Raw genomic sequence first — 20,558 nt, forward strand, 5'->3', positions numbered from 1 at the left:
TGCCATAATTTTCCCCAAGATCTTCAAACAAGCTGTACTATAGCATTAATTTTTTTTTATTTTGACTTACAGATTTTCTGGAAGAAATGTTACATATAAGAGAGATGAAGAACGCATGAATGAAAACCATCAATTAATCTTTCAAATGATAGCTGGTCAGGAAATATATAATTTTACCTTGAAAGCCAGTAATCCTTTGGGTAGATCTGAAGCAGTAATTTTGGTTGACATAACTCAAAGAGGTAATAGTGTTACAAAAAACTACTCTTTACATAATTTTAAAAATTGCATCATTATTTTTAGAGCAACCAAAAGTTGGTTTGGGAATGACCTTTATACTGATCATGTTCTTTTGTAACATTGCTTAAACATTTTGTGAGAATTATAGCTGTGAAAATTGCAAGTTAATTGAATAGTGAATTACTTGACATCTTTGTGTCCAACATTGTGTGGAGCTACTTCATTAGAGAAAAATATATTTAATGCTTATCATATCTGGAATTTATATATCAAGCCTATAAATCATTGTAGCCCAAAGTAACAAAATATTATACTCATTTTTTGCTGTTGTTGCTCTTTTTTTATTTTGACAAAAGTATTATTTTTTAACTCTGTTCCCAAATGTAATATTTCCTAAATTTTTCATAATTCAGAAATGAATGGCCTAGTCATTTCGTATTTTAGTAGTCATGGAGTGTAATTTTATGAGCCGATCTATTGCTATCCTATCAGACCCTTTCATGGGATCTCTTTTCAGAGTTCCCTGTATTATTTGACAGAGAAAATACTGTTTCGTGTGTAAATCTTTAAGAGACTTGCCCTCAGTCATTTTTCTTGAATACTTGAATATTCACATTGATATTTTTCTGCAAAACTCTTGTGGAAGAGTTCAAATAAACAGGCCTGTTTTGTTGATACACAAGTTATCCTTGATCAAATGAGGTAATACTTGTAAAGTGCTTAGCACAGATTAATAAATAATTATTCCCATTCTTAACACCCCCATCCTCACTTATACCATTAGGAAAGATCCAAAACCAATAGGAAGGTTAGAATTGTCCTGAGATTAGGAGAAAAAATAAATTTGTTCCCAAGTAGAAACTATCCCTACTATCTTTATCTGCCTTTCACTTAATTTTCATTAAAACTAAGTTCTTGGGGGCAGTTGGGTGGCTCAGTGATTGAGAACCAGGACCAGATACCAGGTCCTAGGTTCAAATTTAACCTCAGGCATTTCCTAGCTATGTGCCCCTTGCCTAACTTGTAGGAGTTAACTATTGCCTAGCCCTTATCACTCTTCTGCCTTGGAACCAATACCCAGTATTGATTCCAAGATGGAAGGTAAGGGTTGGTTTTTTTTTTTTAAAACTAAGTTCTTAAAGACTGAATATTTCACAGATATCTTCTAATTAAGTAATTGACTTATTTGTCAACAATGACAGAAAACTTAATTTTTATCTCTTTTCAAAGTCATTTCATGATGTCTTAATGACCCCAAATCATTCTTTGCATTTAGCCAGGGCTTATTGGAAAATAGATATTGTTTATGAAAATGGGTTACATTTAGTCTATTTTAGCTCCTAATTCATTCCCTTGCAACAACCCTGTATCCCATAGAGATCAGGAGACCCATATTAAGGCAAAGACACTAAGAATGTATAAATATAAATATGTGCTTATATCTATCTGTTTTTCTTCCTACCTCCCACTATTTCCTTATGTGAACTCTTTATCCTGACCAAATGGTTCTACCTGTTATTCCCCAGAAGAACTATTCACATTTTTACCTTTTAGCTTTTGCTCATGCTATCTGTGGTCTTCCCACTTAAATCCTGTCCTTGAAGACCTGCTTTTTCTGTGAAATTTTCCATGACCATCCTAACTCTCAGTGAACACTTTTCTCTGAACTCATTGCATTACTTAGTATAGATTTCCTTGGATTGTGGTGTAGATAGATAGATACACACCCAGTATTTCACAAAGAGAGATTGATTCTCTTGAGGGCAGGATCCATGTTTTACTTTTACTTTTTTTTTTTTTTAACAATACTTCGGTGTATTGTCTCATAGGTAGAAGAGTGGTAAGGGTGGGCAATGGGGGTCAAGTGACTTGCCCAGGGTCACACAGCCGGGAAGTGGCTGAGGCTGGGTTTGAACCTAGGACCTCCTGTCTCTAGGCCTGGCTCTCACTCCACTGAGCTACCCAGCTGCCCCACTTTTACTTTTTTTTAAATAATTTTTATTTTTTAGAAAAGTTATCATGGTTATATGATTCATGTTCTTACTTTCCCCTTCACCCCCCGACCTATCCCTCACCCCCAATCCGATGCACATTTCCACCAGTTTTAACATGTGTCATTGATCAAGACTTATTTCCAAATTGTTGATAGTTCCATTGGTGTGGTAGTTTCCAGTCTACATCCCCAAACATGTCCATCTCAACACACATGTGTTCAAGCAGTTGCTTTTCTTCTGTGTTTCTTCTCTGTAGTTCTTCTTCTGAATGTGGGTAGCGTTCTCTTCCATAAGTCCCTCAGAATTGTTATGGATCATTGCATTGCTGCTAGTACAGAAGTCCATTACATTCTGTTTTACCACAGTGTATTGGTCTCTGTGTACAATGTTCTTCTGGCTCTGCTCCTTTCACTCTGCATCAATTCCTTGAGGTCTTTCCAGTTCACATGGAACTCCTCCAGTTTATTATTCCTTTGAGCACAATAGTATTCCATCACCAGCATATACCACAATTTGTTCAATCATTCCCCAATTGAAGGACATAACCCTCGTTTTCCAGTTTTTTGCCACCACAAAAAGCGCAGCTATAAATATTTTCCTACAAGTCTGTTTATTAATGATCTCTTTGGGGTACAAACCCAACAATGGTATGGCTGGATCAAAGGGCAGGCATTCTTTTATAGCCCTTTGAGCATAGTTCCAAATTGCCAGCCAGAATGGTTGGATCAGTTCACAACTCCACCATGAAAGCATTAATGTCCCAATTTGGCCACATCCCCTCCAACATTCATTACTCTCCCCTATTATCATTTTAGCCAATCTGCTAGGTGTTAGGTGATACCCCAGCGTTGTTTTGATTTGCATTTCTCTATTAGAGATTTAGAACACTTTCTCATGTGCTTATTGATAGTTTTGATTTCTTTATCTGAAAATTGCCTGTTCATGTCCCTTGCCCATTTATCAATTGGGGAATGGCTTGATTTTTTTATACAATTGATTTAACTCCTTGTATATTTGAGTAATTAGACCCCTGTCAGAGTTTTTTGTTATAAAGATTTTTTTCCCAATTTGTTTTTTCCCTTCTGATTTTGGTTGCATTGTTTTTGTTTGTACAAAAGCTTTTTAATTTAGTATAATCAAAATCATTTATTTAACATTTTGTAATTTTCTCTAACTCTTGCTTGGTTTTAAAATCTTTCCTTTCCCAAAGATCTGAGAAGTATACTATTTTGTGCTCACTTAATTTATTTTTAGTTTCCCTCTTTATATTCAGGTCATTCACCCATTCTGAATTTATCTTGGTGTAGAGTGTGAGATGTTGATCTAAACCTAATCTCTCCCATATTGTTTTCCAAATTTCCCAGCAGTTTTTGTCAAATAATGGATTTTTGTCCCAAAAGTTGGGCTCTTTGGGTTTATCATACACTGTCTTGCTGACATCACTAACCTCAAGTCTATTCCACTGATCCTCCTTTCTGTCTCTTAGCCAGTACCATATTGTTTTGATGACTGCGGCTTTATAGTATAGTACTGCTAGGCCCCCTTCCTTCACATTATTTTCATTATTTCCCTTGATATTCTTGATCTTTTGTTCTTCGAAATGAACTTTGTTATAGTTTTTTCTAATTCAGTAAAGCAGTTTTTTGGTAGTTTGATAGGTATGGCACTAAATAAATAAATTAATTTGGGTAGAATGGTCATTTTTATTATGTTAACTTGTCCTACCCATGAGCAATCAATGTTTTTCCAATTGTTTTGATCTAGTTTTAAATGTTTGAAAATGTTTTGTAGTTGTGTTTATATAATTCCTGTGTTTGTTTTGGTAGATAGATTCCTAAGTATTTTATATTGTCTAGGGTGATTTTAAATGATGTTTCTCTTTCTACCTCTTGCTGCTGTGATGTATTGGAAAAAATAGAAATGCTGATGATTTATGTGCATTTATTTTGTATCCTGCAACTTTGCTAAAGTTGTTGATTATTTCTACTAACTCTTAAGTTCATTCTCTAGGACTTTTTAAGTATACCATCATATCATCTGCAAAGAGTGATAGCTTAGTTTCCCTCATTGCCTATTTTAATGCCTTCAATTTCTTTTATTTCCTCTATTTGCTATTGCTAGTGTTTCTAGTACAATGTTAAATAATAGAGGTGATAATGGGCATCCTTGTTTCACGTCTGATCTTACTGGGAAGGCTTCTAATTTATCCCCATTGCATATGATGCTTGTTGATGGTTTTAGATATATACTGTTTATTATTTTTAGGAAAGGTCCTTCTATTCCTATACTTAACAGTGTTTTCAATAGGAATGGGTGCTGTATTTTGTCAAAGGCTTTTTCAGCATTTAATGAGATAATCATGTGATTTTTGTTTGTTAGATTGTTGATATGGTCAATTATGTGGATGGTTTTCCTAATGTTGAACCATCCTTGCATTCCTGGTATAAATTCCACCTGATCATGGTGTATAATCCTCTTAATCACTTGCTGGAGTCTCTTTGCTAGTATTCTAATTAAGATTTTTGCATCTATGTTCATTAGGGAGATTGGTCTGTAGTTTTCTTTCTCTGTTTTTGATCTCCCTGGCTTTGGAATCAGTACCATATTTGTGTCATAAAAGGAATTTGGTAGGACTCCTTCTTTGCTTATTATATCAAATAATTTGTATAGTATTGGGATTAGTTGTTCTTTGAATGTTTGATAGAATTCACTTGTGAATCTATCAGGCCCTGGCGATTTTTTGTTAGGGAGTTCTTTGATGGCTTGTTCAATTTCTTTTTCTGATATGGGATTGTTTAGGCATTCTATTTCTTCTGCTGTTAATCTAGGCAATTTATATTTTTGTAAATATTCATCCATATCACCTAGATTGCTATATTTATTGCCATGTAATTGGGCAAAATAGTTTTTAATGATTGCCTTAATTTCCTCTTCATTAGAGGTGAAGTCTCCCTTTTCATCTTTGATGCTGTTAATTTGGTTTTCTTCTTTCCTTTTTTTTATTAAATTGACCAGTACTTTTTCTATTTTATCTGTTTTTTCAAAATACCAGCTTCTAGTCTTATTTATTAATTCAGTAGTATACTACATAGCTCTTTTACTTTCTAATTTACTAATTTCTCCCTTGATGTTTAGTATTTCTAATTTAGTTTTCATCTGGGAATTTTTAATTTGCTCGCTTTCTAGTTTTTTAAGTTGCATGCCCAATTCATTAATCTCTGCCCTCCCTATTTGTTAATATATGTACTCAAGGATATAAATTTCCCCCTGAGTACTGCCTTAGCTACATCCCACAGAGTTTGGTAGGATGTCTGATCATTGTCATTCACTTCAATGAAATTGTTGATTGTTTCTATGATTTCTTCTTTAACTGACTTGTTTTGGAGAATCATATTTTTTAATTTCTAATTAGTTTTTGATTTGCCTGTCCAGGATCCCTTACTAATTATTATTTTTATTGCATTATGATCTGAGAAGGTTACATTTATTATTTCTGCTCTTTTGCATTTGTTTGCAATGTTTTTATGCCCTATTACATGATCAGTCTTTGTGAATGTACCATGTGCAGCTGAAAAGAAGTTGTATTCCTTTTTGTCCCTATTTGTTTTTCTCCACATATCTATTAAAACTAATTTTTCTAGGACTTCATTCACCTCTCTTACCTCTTTCTTATTTATTTTTTGGTTTGATTTATCTAGATCTGAAAGAATAATATTTAGGTCTCCCACTAGTATGCTTTTACTATCTATTTCCTTCTTGAGCTCTGCCTACTTCTCCTTTAGGAATTTGGATGCTATGCCATTTAGTGCATACATATTGAGCAGTGTTATTTCCTCATTGTTTATACTGCCTTTAATCAGGATGTAATGACCTTCCCTGTCTTTTTTAATCATATCTATTTTTACTTTGGCATTGTCAGAAATCACAATAGCCACTCCTTCCTTCCTTTTTCTCATTCGCAGCCCAAAATATTTTGCTCCAACCCTTTACCTTAAAACTGTGTAAGTCCATGCACCTCATATGTGTTTCTTGTAGACAGTATATGGTGGGATTTTTGTTTCTAATCCACTCTGCTATTTTCTTCTGTTTTGTGCGTGAGTTCATCCCATTCACATTCAGAGTTATAATTATCAGTTGTGTATTCGCCAACATTTTAGTATCCTCTCCTAGTTCTACCCTTTCTTCTTAGGCTATTTCCTTTTAAACCAGTGGATTGTTTTAAACCAATAACCCTTGTCCCCTCCCTTGATTTACTGCCCTTTCTACCTCCTCCATTATATTATTCCCCTCTTTTTATTTTTAATGCCTAATGAATTCCCTCCCCTTTCTCCTCCCCTCCCTTTTTTGACCTCCCCACTCCTCTGCTCCCCTTGGTTTATCCCTTCTTACTTTCTCAGTAGAGTTAGATAGAGTTCTATATCCCCATGGATAGAGCTACTCTTCCCTCTCAGGGTTAATTCCACTGAGAATAAGGTTTAAATATTACCTCTTAATGTTCTCTTTCTCTCCTTCTTATAATAATATTCATCCCCTCTCCTTCCCATGACCTCTTTGTGAATAATAGAATATCCTATTTTTCTTATTGATTCAAGTTTCTCTTGGTGCCATTCACCCCCTTCTTTCCCACCCACCACCATATCATCTTAGATCATTTAGTACTCCAATCTCTCCCTGTGAATAATTCTTCTAATTACTATAATAGTGGATACTATAATAGTGAATAGAGGTCACTACAGAGAATTAAACATAACATTTCTCCATATAGGAATACGAATAATTAGATCTTATTGAAGCCCTTAAAGAGGCAAATTTAAAAATAAGAGTTTTCTTTCTTTCCCCACTGTTTCTTATTTATCTTTTCATGTTTCTGTTGGGTTTTTTTGGTTGGATATTGAACTTTCCATTTAGTCCTGGTCTTTTCTGTGGAAATACTTGAAAATCTTCTATCTTGTTGAATGCCCATAATTTCCCCTGGAAGTATATAGTCAGTTTTGATGTGTAGGTGATCCTTGGTTGTAGACCCAGTTCTCTTGCCTTTCTGAATATCATATTCCAAGCCTTGAGGTCTTGTAGTGTGGAGGCTGCCAGATCCTGTATGATCCTCATTGGTGCTCTTTGATATCTGAATTTTCTCTTTCTGGCTTCTTGTAAAATTTTTTTCTTTTACTTGGAAGCTCTTGAATTTGGCTATTATATTCCTGGGATTTGTCTTTTCAGGGTCTAGTGTAGAGGGTGATCTATGGATCCTTTCAATGTCTATATTGCCCTCTTGTTGAACTTCAGGGCAGTTTTGCCAAGTAATTTCTTTTAGTATGGAGTCCAAATTTCTATTAATTTCTGCTTTTTCAGGAAGACCAGTGATTCTCAAATTGTCTCTTCTAGACCTGTTTTCTTGATTTGTCTATTTCTCAGTGAGATATTTCATGTTTCCTTCTATTTTATCAGTCTTTTGACTTTGCATTATTTGTTCTTGCTGTCTTGAGAGATCATTGGGTTCTATTTGCCCAATTTTTGTCTTTAGAGACTGGTTTTCTGCTATAATCTTTTGATTTTCCTTTTTGATTTGGTCTATCTTGTTTTCCAGCCATTTGATTTTGGTCTCCAATTTGCTCATCAATTCTTTTGATTTGGGCGCATCTTTTTTGACTTGCCCAATTCTAGCGTTTAGAGACTGGCTTTCAGCTATAATCTTTTCCTTTTCAATCTGGTTTGTTTGGTTCATCAAGGCTTCCAGCTGGTCATTTCTGGCCTTCAATTTGCTTATCAATTCATTTGATTTCTAAGCCTCACTTTCCAATTGTGAAATTCTGCCTTTTAAACTATTATTTTCTTGCCACATCCCTTCCATTATCATTCTCATAATCTCAGATTTGAACTCTTCAAGAGCTTGTGGCCATATTTCATTTTTGGGGGAAGGTTTGGATATGGTTACTTGTTTGTTCTCCTCTGCTGTTTGCTCTGTTGTCTGGATTTGTTGTCGAGTGTTAAAGATTTCTTCTTGATCTTTCTCTTCTGGGGTTCTTGTGTCTGGCTTGCCATTGTTAGCCCAGCACCCTTTCAGCTTTATCCTCACATGCAAGGTCTCTCTATGCTCTTTAGGCCCCTGAGGTCTCAGGTGTAGTTGTTCTCAGGGTCAAGCCACCTGGTGGTCCCCTTGCTTGTTCCTCTGCCCGAAGCTCTTTTAATAGTCTCAGGGAGCTGCTTCCACAGTCATGCACCCCTCTGCACTGTGTCCCCACCCAAGGTCTGTGCCTGCGCTCAGGATCTGCATCTGCACCTGTGTCCGTGCCTGTGCTCAATGTCTGTGGTCAAAGTCCATGTGTTCTTTAGCCTCTTGAGGTCTTAAGTCTTGCTGCTCTCAGGAGCAGGTCGTGGTGATCCCAGGTAGCTGCCAAGGACTTAATGGATGCCCCAAACCTGCTTTAACTCTTGTGAGCTGGCTTTGGCCCAGTAGGTAGTGTGGGGGGACAGGGGGTTGCTCAGCTCGCGTTTTAGTGAGAGCTATTTCACCTCCTTATAGCATGGAAATGCCCCGATCACACATACCTTCAATGCTGCGTCCTGTTGTGGGGTCCCTTTGTTTGTCTGGATTTGTTTTTATGTCCTCTTGATGAGTCCTATATGTATGGGTTAGGAGAGGCTAAGCAGCTGCTTTTTACTCTGCCGCCATCTTAACCCGGAACCATTAAATACCTATCCCATATTTTAATTTTGAATATTCTCAGCAACTAATAATCCTGGTACATTAAATAATAAATATTTGTTTATAATAGTGTTAGCAACAAAGGGCACTCTTGTCCTCTGTGGTAATAAAAGGTAGAAGAAATGAATTCCACATTTCTGTGACTGCAAATTAGAATATTAGTGATTATTAATAATAATGATATTTTATTATATATTATGTTGTCATCCTAGAAAATGTAGTGTTGCTACTTGCTTTTTCTTTTTAAATTATTACAAAATAACTTTTCTAATTTCCATTTGCAGTTTATCCTCATACTCCTTCAAAACTCATTGTGAAGGATATTAATTCAACTGCCATTTTTCTTGATTGGCACTTATCTGGCAACTTTGCAAACATTAATCTCTTATGTGAAATTGAAATTAATTCAGCTCATTCAGGGCAAGAATTGGTAAGTATGTTTTTTTTCCTGTAAACTTAATAGTTCTTTTAATGAAATACTTTTTTTCAAGCAAAATTAAATTGGCATGAAACTTTGAAGGTATTTTTAGTACATTTACAAAGAGCCTTATTTTTTGTACAATATTATAATTGATATTTTAAAGCACAATAATAGTATTAGAGAGTGTGGCAAATAAATTACTGTTTTAAGATTTAAAAAACCTGTCCGTAAATTGAAATCAATGAGTAAGCCATTGTATTAACAAGTGAGTCTTTCCCTTGTACCTCTTGACAGTGGTTAGTGAGCTTATGAGTAGCAGAAGGGAGAAAGGCTGATAATCAAAATTTCTAAATAGGAAAGGGACTAGGGTCCATCTGAATAAGTATAAATACTTGAATTTTAAAATAATTTTCCTTTAGAAAAATTCAGATTGACTCAGTGCTATACATAGAAATTTATTTCAAATTAATCTCAGAAATAATTTTAGGGCACATTATATACACGTATATGTCTATATGTGTGTGAGAGTGTGTGTGTGTATGTATATATATATATATATGTATATATGTATATTCCTTCCAATTTTGCTTATTTATTTCAAAATAGTACTTACTGAGATCCTATTTCAGTTTGTGGATGGAGCTTACAGAATACAGTTCTCTGAGCCTAAATTTCTCTTATTTAAATTGAGTGAATTGGACTCAATCTCTAGTGTGTCCTTACCAGCTTGACAGTCTAAAATTCTAAATGAAATAATGTTCATGAATTTGCTTTTGAACTGAATTCTAACATGAATATGTGAAGTATTAGGTTTCCAGGTGCACAGGTCTTTGAGAACAGGGACAACGGCATCCTCGTCATTCTGGACAGGGACTTTAAAATTTTTTTGCCTTTCTTTCCCCAGCCTTGCACATTGGGTACTTAAAAAATGAATGTTTGCTTATTGGTGAAATAGAACCTCTTCCCCTGATTTAATTCTAACTCATATAAATGAGTTTCTCTATGTAAGGGTTAGAAAAAAGTGGTTGAGTTGTTTGGTTTTATCTTTGAACTCATACAATTTATGGGGTCTGATATAGCATAAAATTTAAAAAACTATGTTTATTTTTAAAATTCCATTAATTTTTAACAGCGGAATATCACTGTTAAAGGATTAGAAACTTCTAGTTATGATGTTCCTGTGGATAAATTGGTACCATATACTATGTATACCTTTCGCATTCGTTGTTCTTCCGAGAAGTTTTGGAAATGGAGCAAATGGAGTAATGAAAAACAGTACTTGACCATGGAAGGAAGTAAGTTCTTTGAATAATTATTCAAGGCTTAATCTTAAAATTAACTATCTTTAAAAATTCTTATTTGAGATCTAGGATTGAGATTCAAGAGAAAAACCTATGATTTGAGTTTTAAAGATTTTACACAGAGTTTAAAAGCTAAACAAAGCCTGAAGGTAAGGCAGGGAGATCAGTTTGAAGGCTATTGCAGTTGTACCAAGTCTAAGGTAATAAGAGTCTGCTTGAAGGAGATGGTTGTGTGAGTGGAAAAAAAGGAAGGTATATATTAGAGATGTTGTGAAGGTGACCTCCACCTTATACATGAGGCCTTTACTGATTCCTTGTTTCTTTTATTTTATCTTCCCCATCAGTCTACTGTAAGCCACTTGAGGGCAGTGAGTCTTTTATTTATTTATTTTTTCGACATTGCCTGCCACAGAAGTAGATTTTGATAAATGCTTATTAAGTGATTTAGGAATTATGTAATATATATTTAAATACATACACACAAATGCACTAATCTCAAAATTTATCCAATAATAGGAACTCTATCTCTAATATGTGAACAAGTAGGATTTGTAACATAAGAAATCATATTGTAAAACAAACTTTAATTGAGGTTTTGTCTCCTCAAATAAGGAATAGATAGCTTAGCAATGTAGTCAGGTACAAAAAATAATCATGCCTGCAGAAACATAGATCTTGTACAAGGGACCCTAAGGAGAATGAGGACTTTCTTATTTAATTCTCACCAGGTCCAAGAAAGAAATAATGAAAATGAAGAAAAAATTATCTATTTTGCTTTTATATTTGTATATATAGATAGATATAGATATATTTCTTGCCATCACCTTGACCTATTGTATTTTTACTTTAAGATTTCTTGGAGTTGAGTTTTTTTCTTTTAGCCTCATATCCTAACCACTATCCCTGGTCTCCCAGGAATTTATTTTATTATTAAGAATTCCAATTTATTACCCTTAGCACAGTACTCATTAACAGTTTTATCAAATGAAATGAGATTAAGATTTTCAAATGCTAACTTAACAATATCTTTTTTAGTTCCTTCAAAAGGACCAGATATCTGGAGAGAGTGGAGTGCTGATGGGAAAAGTGTAATAATTTACTGGAAGGTAATTATTCATGTTTTTTCTTGAATACTCAAATAACTTTTAATTCTAATAAATCACATAATTTAGATACCATCTGCTACAGTTTTCTGCCACATATTACTTTAACATATTGTGGCTCTATTATATCTTACAAGAAAAAAAACACATCTCTTGATGGTTTGTCATATTCTTTTTCAGGAGAATCTATCTTAATTTTCATTTTCTCCCATTTAAAAGTCATAGGGCTGGAATGTTATGTTTTCAATTTCCCTCATTTCAGGCGACATCGTACTTAAATGACAGTAACAGTAACAGTTGTGAAATGATTCATTTATTTATTATTTATATCAGTATTCCATTGGGCAGCTAAGTGGCATAGTGGATAGAGTAGAGACTAAAGTCAGGAAGACTCACCTTCCTGAGTTCAAATCTAGCCTCAGACACTTACTAGTTGTGAGACCCCAAGTCACTTAAGTTGGCCTCAGTTTCCTCATCTCTCAAATGAGCTGGAGGAAAAATGGCAAGTCACTCTAGTGTCTTTGCCAGGAAAATCCCAAATGGGGTTGCAAAGAATCAGGCATGACTAAAAATACTAAACAACAAATATCAGTATTATTTCAAGGATTTGTCATTGTGTCCATTGAAACAAGTTATTATTCCTCTAATCTCATTGGTGATCTTTGACAATTTGTGATGCCTAAAAAATTTAATACTCTGGCCAAAAAGTTAATTTAATTTAACTAAGGTAGTTCTCAAAGCGCTAATATATAGTCCATTGCTTGGCCCACACCTGAAAACTTTCTGGCTTGTTAGAACCTACCAGAGCTTATGTTCTACCAGAATATCTGCCTTCATAAACCCTGGACTTTGAAGGGAGTCAAGCTGAGCTTCAGTGGAAGATTCAGGTAGAGAACCAAATTAGTGTCTAATAATAAAAAACTAATGCCTTCTATTTTGACACATGTAGTAAGGGCTAAGATTGTTTTGGTTTTTGTTGTTTTATTTGTGTAAACTGTTTTTCAATATTGTGAGGAAAAGCCATAATCTCTTTAGATTTCATTGTTTTAATCTCTTAAAGATTAGTTCTCTATTTTTCTGTTACAATATTATATATCAATATATGCCATTTTAATGAAATACAACTTATTTGTTAAACAAATAAGTAATCATTCTCTTTGAAAGATAATTCAGTACAGAATTCTTATAAATAGTGAATTTTTGTCTTTAAAATGTCCATAAAATTATTTACATAAAACTTATCTAAAATATAGCTATTACATTAATAAAGTCATTTGCAAATCTAGAAATATAGTCTGTTCTCATTAAATATTTCTAGGGAAAAGAATTTGTTTGCTGCTTCAGTACCTTGCCATATGTTGCTAAACTTTTATAATTGAATTTTCTCAAAACTTCAAAAAAAATTTATCCATTTATAATTTTTTTAAACCCTTGTACTTCGGTGTATTGTCTCATAGGTGGAAGAGTGGTAAGGGTAGGCAATGGGGATCAAGTGACTTGCCCAGGGTCACATAGCTGGGAAGTGGCTGAGGCCGGGTTTGAACCTAGGACCTCCTGTCTCTAGGCCTGACTCTCACTCCACTGAGCTACCCAGCTGCCCTATCCATTTATAATTTAAGCTTACTTCCTCCAAATCTATTTTCAACTGAGATGAAAAAGTTTGGTGTACTTGTTTATATATTTTAAGTTAGAATAGCTATAGTTTAGCTGTCTTTTCTTCCCAGATTAAAATATATATTTATGCATATTTCTTAAAGAATTCTCAGCAGTTTTTTTCTGGATCCATTTTAAATTTCCCATAATTTCAAAATTTGGAGACTATAATTCGATGAATTCCTCCTACTTACTAAATCTCACACTTATATTTTAATAATTCATATTCACCAGTCTTTACCATAACAGATTGTCATATATTGTGTCAATACCTTTATAAACTTAATTCCAACAAAAAGTACTTGAGATTTCTGGGTTGTCTGGTATCTTGTCCCTAGGCCTTATTCTTTAGACATGAAGACAGACTTCACACCATTAACAGAGTTCCCTAAGTATATCCTACTCTACAGGTTGATGTACTATATTAGTATTCTGTCACCATCTTATACCACAATATATTCATCCATTCCCCAATTGATGGACATCCCTTCAATTTCTAATTCTTTGCTACCAGAAAAAGAGCTACTATAAATGTTTTTGTACAAGTAGGTCCTTTCTCTTTTTTTATTTCTTTGGGATACAGACCCAGTAGTGGTATTACTGGATCAAAGAGTATGCATTAGTTTATAGAACTTTGGGCATTGTTCCAAATTGTCCTCCACAAAGACTGGATCAGTTCATAACTCCACCAACAATGCACTAATTTTGCCATATTCCCTCCAACATTTTTTAGGTTTCTTTAATGTCATATTGGCCAATCTGACAGTTGTGAGGTAGTCCCTGAGAGTTGTTTTAATTTGCATTTCTCTAATCAAGAATGATTTAGAACATTTTTTCTTATGATTATTGATAGCTTTGATTTCATCTGAAAACTGCTTATTCATGTCCTTTGACCATTTGTCAATTGAGGAATGACTTGTATTCTTATAAATTTGACTTTGTTTTTTATATATTGGAGAAGTGAGACCATAATCAGAAAATTTTGTTATAAAATTTTTTCCTAAGTTGTTTCCCTTCTGATCCTGGTTATATTGTTTTTGTTTGTACAAAAAAACCTTTCAATTTAATATAGTCAAAATCATTCATTTTATATCTTGTAATATTCTCTGAATCTTTTATTTGGTCATAAATTATTTCCATCTCCATCTGACAGGTAAACTATTCTATGTTCCTCTAACTTACTTACCCTTTATGTCTAAATCATAAACCCATTTTGACCTTATCTTGGTATAGGTATGAGATATTGGTCTGTACCTAGTTTCTGCCATACATACTGTTTTCTAGTTTTTCCAGCTATTTGATTTTTTAATAACAGAAACAGCTTTAAGTTGTATTTAGCATGTGTGCCACTCTGAGTCACAGTCTTATTTTTCAATAGTGCACAACATTTCAGAGGTAGCCTTCTCATAATTTGTCCAGGTTACACTGAATTCTAGTCATCTACTCTGTTTTCCCCAGCTTTGTATTATCTTCAGAATTAATGAATATTTGCATATTCACATAATTACTTTCTTCATGGTCTAAGTTCTTAGCAAGTAATTTTTCTTCATATTGATTTTTCTAGCCCTTGCCTTTTAATGAAGCTAATGGAAAAATACTTTCCTATTATGTATCATATGGGTCAGAAGAAGAAACACAGTATCTTTCTGAGATCCCTGATCCCCAGCATAAAGCAGAAATAAAACTTGACAGAAATGATTACAATGATTACATCATTAGTGTTGTGGCCAAAAATTCAGTTGGATCATCTCCACCTTCTAAGATAACTAGTATGGAAATTCCAAATGGTGAGTATTTTAGACAATAGTAACATCATCAACAGTATAATTTTATATTTTATCTGAACAAATACAAATTAAAATTTATTTCTTTTTAACCAAATTAGCTAACTTGCTTAACAAATGGCTGTTTTTACATTCCTCAATAGAGGTGTTATTACATATTGGAAAAAATTTTAATTTTTAAAAGCCTCATGATATATTCATTTTAACAAGTATAAATATTTGAACATACAAAACTTTTTTTCCAAAAAAAGTAAAAAATAGCAGTCACATTGATATTTTTTTCCTGTGGTAAAATTGTCAGTATATTTTCAAAACAGTTCTACTGAGATTCTGTATTCAAAATAATGAATAAATTAATATTTCTAATGTATAATAATAAATAGGACTCATTAATATTGTCTGAAAGCATCTTAACTAGTAAAAGAGTTTTTGTATACAATTGTATTCTGATTTGCCTAACATGTATTATTGAAAAAATAAATATCTTGACAGTTTTTTACAGATTTTATTTTCATATCTAAAATCTGAATGCTCAAGAAACCCTCTAGTTCAGTGTGCCAAACATGTAGAAAATGCTCCCTATGGGGAAAAAAAAAACCAAATTAACACCATCTATGTTGTATTTCTATTTATTTTAATATTTCCCATATACATTTTAATCTGGTTTCTGGTGGAGTGCAAGCCATGAGTTTGACTGCTCTGCTCTAGTTTATCACCCTACACTCAGATAGGATCATATTTATTGCAAGAACTGGAAAATAACTGTATATTCTTTGAGATAGTTCAGGATAAAGATTCTCCAAGGCATGAATAATAGCCAGGAAGATTATTTAACAAAGTAGTCCATTGTAAGGAATTAAATTTTGTGGTTCGACTAAATATATGAGAATTTTAAGATAATACTGTGGTCACTGATTTTAAAATTAATATAGCCCAAGTCAAAATGACTTTCAGTAGTTTTATTTACAAAGAGGTGGAATTAGTGAGAATAGAGAAATGTGAAAGAGGGTAAAGTAAGAAGTCTAGTTTATCATCCTAAATGTTGCTCCAGTCCCTGGCTCAACCCATGTGGGCTCATTAACCCCTCAGCCAGAGGACTCGGTGGTGAATTAAGCAAGGGTTCAACCACGTGGCCTCCTCCAGGAAAGGGAGGTCTCTCCAGAACTAATCTCTCCAGAAGCCAGGAAAGGAAGGTCAGCTTTTCACTCACCAGGAAAAGATCCAAAGGGAGAAGATCCAGGAGCCATCTTACCAGAAGCAGTCCAAGATGTAGAGTCCTAGGTCCAAGTGAAGCCTAAGACCAAAATCCCAAAGCCAAATCCCAAAGGAGAAGATCCTCCAGCCCAAAAATTCAGGATAAAGACCTCTTGTACAGGAAGTTCATCATCTTTTATATCTTTTTTAGTATCACTTTTATATCACTTCCTGTCTCTTCCTCCACTTTATGGGGACCAGTTGCTGTCTTTTGATTTATAGTGTTTGTAGGTTCCACCTCTCATCGTATGAGGGTATAAACTTTTATCAAAGGATTCACAAGTTTCTGACTGATTGAATTGAAAAGGGGGAGCTTTCTTATGAACTCCTCCACCTAGTGCCAAGTAGGGGTGTTCAAGCTTTGGTTGATTAATTTAAAAATAGGCAAGGGGAGAACCAATCCCATCTTCATACCATATATCCAATGTAGAGCTTGCTTCCTTGATTTCTTATAATTTTTTTTTATTTTTTAAAGACAATGGTAAAGGATACATGTCATTTGCTTCTTCTCTTCTCCCCCATTAAAATGAATTATAATCAACTCCTGGGTTGGGGATAGATGATCTTCATTCTGGATTATTCACATGATCTGGATTCTCTGTTCTATAAATTGAGTCAAAATATTGCTTTTACTGTTCTAATAGAACTACCTCCTCTCTTTTCTCCTACCTAGTCATGACATTGGGATCCCCAAATCCATTTCAGAAATGATCCATTCTCCATTCACTTCAATCCAATAGGACCATTACCAAGGGAAACAAATGATCATAGCCTTGTCTGGAAATAGTAAGGGGGTAAAAAATTCTAAGATCACAAAATCCAACAAACCTGAAAATGGTTGATAATATTTCATATTCTTTCCTAACTGAGCATTTATGGACTTTTTAGTTCTTTAGAAGCAGTTTGATTTTGTTCTTTACTCGCAGTTTTATTTTGTTCTTTGGCTTGTGTTTATAGAAAGAAGGTTAAGTAGGAGTGGACAAAGCAAAGTGGACCAAAGGGATAAATAAAAATCACATAGGAGAAGGATAGAAATATAAACCAGGGAGAGATAAAATAGAAACCAGGAGAACACATGAAGGGAGATAGTAATTTTGACTTGGCAAAGATAACAAATATGTGAGTAACTGTTTGAATTAGCTTCTGCCTGGGATTATATATTTAATATATATAGATTTGTTTTCTTAGTATTATCTATAGTTTGTCTTCTCATTAATTATACACTTTCTGAAATACAGGACCATGTTTTGTATCATGATTTTCTATCTTATAAAAGACTTAGTAGATAGATGAATAGAGCTAGATGAGAAATCATTCTAGTTTAGCACAGATGTTAAGGGAAATGAATCATCCAGAATGGACACTTATTTTCCTCTTAAAGATATCTAGTATTGCTGATTCTACATATTCCTTCATAAACCTCTTTGCATTGTTTCGATTTGGGTGGGGGAAGGTAGTGTATGGGAGGGAAAACAAAATCAAACATAGTAATAATCATAACCTCTCAACTGACTTCCAGCTTCATATCTCCAACTATCATTTGGACATCTGAAACTGGATGTTCCATAGACATTTTCAACTCTGTATATGCAAAATTAAGCTCCTACTTGGATGATCATTGCTGGCAAAAAATGAAACCATATCCAAATTATTGCATAGCCCAAGTAATTCACACACTACTAGTTAGGAAAGATTTTAGTTTTGGTTTTGAGGCATGTCATGAATTATATAGGTTTTTATTGTTGGCTTAAAAACTTAGTCATTATTTACAGTATAATGTTTCAAGGGGAAAATGCGATTTGATTTCCAGATAACAGAGTATAAACTAAGTTTGGGGAAATGGCTCATTTGTAAAATGCCAGACTCCTGTACATTAAGCTGTAAGTCATAAGTCCCTCATTTTAATATCTAATTTTCTGAGTCCCACTTGATGCCTGCCCGTGCCCCCGCTCTTACCTCCAATTTCATCTGGCTTGACTTTAAATCATTCCTTCAAAACCAGAATTCATTTACTTGACAGTATACTATTATATTATGGGGTTCAGGAAGAGGGCACAAGCTATATTTTGATCATGACAGATCTGAAAGTCACTGTGAAATTTTCAACCACCTGAAGATGGTGATTGAAATAATTGCAGCCTTTGTTATGATCTCTTTGTCAAATATTATGGGCTTTTTTATAACAAATCACATCAAAACAAAAATATTTCCAAACTCCAGTGACCCAGTTGAAACTAATTTAATTTAACAAAATTCTATTGCATGAAGCAATTTGTACTACCTTTAAAATCTGTTTTCATAGTATTTGCCCTGCATTACTGTTTTAAAGCCAATAACATCTTTTCTTAACTTGCCCTTTTGCAGAAGACCTCAAAATGGAAGAGGTTGTTGGAATAGGAAATGGCATTTTATTTCACTGGAATTATGATCTCAACATGACTTGTGACTATGTTATAAAATGGTGTAACTCAACTCGATCTGAACCCTGCCTCATAGACTGGAAAAAATTCCCTGCAAATAGTACTGGAGCTCTCATAGAATATGGTAAAAGTAATTTCTCTCAACTAAAATTCTTTAAAAATTAGTAGTATCACAGCTTTCAACTTAAAATGCACATAGATGAAAATGAAACCTAGATCAATAATTGTTTTGTTAATTTCATATAAATTGATTTTGTGTATGTACACCTTTGCTAAGTTAATGAGTTAAAAAAGAAAAAATTTTTTTTTACTATGACTGATATAATTTTTTTTAATCCTTACTTTCCATCTTGGAATCAATACTGTGTATTGGCTCCAAGGCAGAAGAGCGGTAAGGGTAGGCAATGGGGGTCAAGTGACTTGCCCAGGGTCACACAGCTGGGAAGTGTCTGAGGTCAGATTTGAACCTCAGACCTCCCGTCTCTAGGCCTGGCTCTCAATCCACTGAGCTACTCAGCTGCCCCCCTGATGTAATTCTTTACAAGTGTTTCTAAAATATTTAAATCATTCTTATATACTGTACTTTTACATAAAATTTAGAGTCATTGAAGATGTATAACAGCACTTTTAGAAACAGTAGATGATAGCTGAAGTGAACTCTAAATAAATAAGTAGAAGGATATAGAGGGATTGAAAATAGGGACAGATGTTTAGAAATGAAGCAAGTCTTCAAATTAGAGCCTTAATAATATCAACCCTATCATGGCTATGTAAATACACATTGATTAGAATATAAGGTATATAAGAGAAGAGGCAGCAGAAGAATTACACTTTAATTTTTATCCCTTGGCAACCTTTTGTTGCAGTCTTTCTGGACAGCTCTAGCCTCATAAGTTTTCCTCTTCTCTGCTAAATAGCATTTGTATCTTTTCTGCTAAAATACACTCACACTTATGAAAAAGAATGCTATTTACCTCCAGAGAAGAACTATTGGAGTACAAATGCAAATGAAAACATTATTTATCAGTTGTTTATTGGGGTATATGATTTGGGGCTTTGGTAAGACTACTCTCTTACAAAAATGAATAATATGGAAGTATGTTTTGAGTGATAATGCATATATAACCCAGTAGAATTGCTTTTCAACTCTGGGAGGGAGGAGGAAAGAGAGGAGGGAGAAAACATGAATCATATAACTTTGGAAAATTTATGTGTACATTTGTTATTGGAATAAAATAAAGGTAAAGTTAAAATCTATATGTAAACCAGTAAAGAAATAGATAAGCATGAAACTCCAGGAAGATGATGGTGGTGGCACATTACTGCCTCTCCCTCTGTAGAAGGCCAAATAGCTCCCTTCTTTTAAAAAGTTGAATGATTTCTACTTACTTTTAAAGAATTGAATTAAAAAGTAAATTTTAAATTTTTCAAATTTTGTTTTGGAGAAGGAAAATCCTAATTGAAGAAACTAAACTAGCACGCATGAAACAAAAAACATCTATGATAACCATCTGCCACAGAATTTCAAAGGGAATATAAGGTAGTCTGTAGTTGTCAAAGAAGGCTTCATAGTGGAGATGAAATTTGAATTGGCCCTTGAGTGTTGGAAATTCATTTCACTGAGATTTAGTGCTACTTTTAAAAGAGAATGTCAGTAGCAGTAGTATTTCCCACTCTGCTGAGAG

At 33.9% G+C, this 20,558-nt stretch overlaps 1 protein-coding gene across 1 annotated transcript in view; it reads left to right on the top strand.

Annotated features, from left to right (window-relative positions):
- LIFR (LIF receptor subunit alpha) overlaps window positions 1–20,558 on the top strand; it is a 90,775-nt gene that overhangs the window by 59,601 nt on the left and 10,616 nt on the right. The window contains exons 9-14 of the mRNA XM_044664282.1: window positions 73–242; window positions 9,222–9,367; window positions 10,491–10,653; window positions 11,695–11,765; window positions 14,980–15,202; window positions 18,818–18,997. Coding sequence (XP_044520217.1) covers window positions 73–242; window positions 9,222–9,367; window positions 10,491–10,653; window positions 11,695–11,765; window positions 14,980–15,202; window positions 18,818–18,997 — 953 coding nt within the window. The remainder of the gene's footprint in view (window positions 1–72; window positions 243–9,221; window positions 9,368–10,490; window positions 10,654–11,694; window positions 11,766–14,979; window positions 15,203–18,817; window positions 18,998–20,558) is intronic.

This window comes from Gracilinanus agilis, chromosome 1 (assembly GCF_016433145.1).
Source record: "Gracilinanus agilis isolate LMUSP501 chromosome 1, AgileGrace, whole genome shotgun sequence".
Taxonomy (NCBI): Eukaryota; Metazoa; Chordata; class Mammalia; order Didelphimorphia; family Didelphidae; genus Gracilinanus; species Gracilinanus agilis.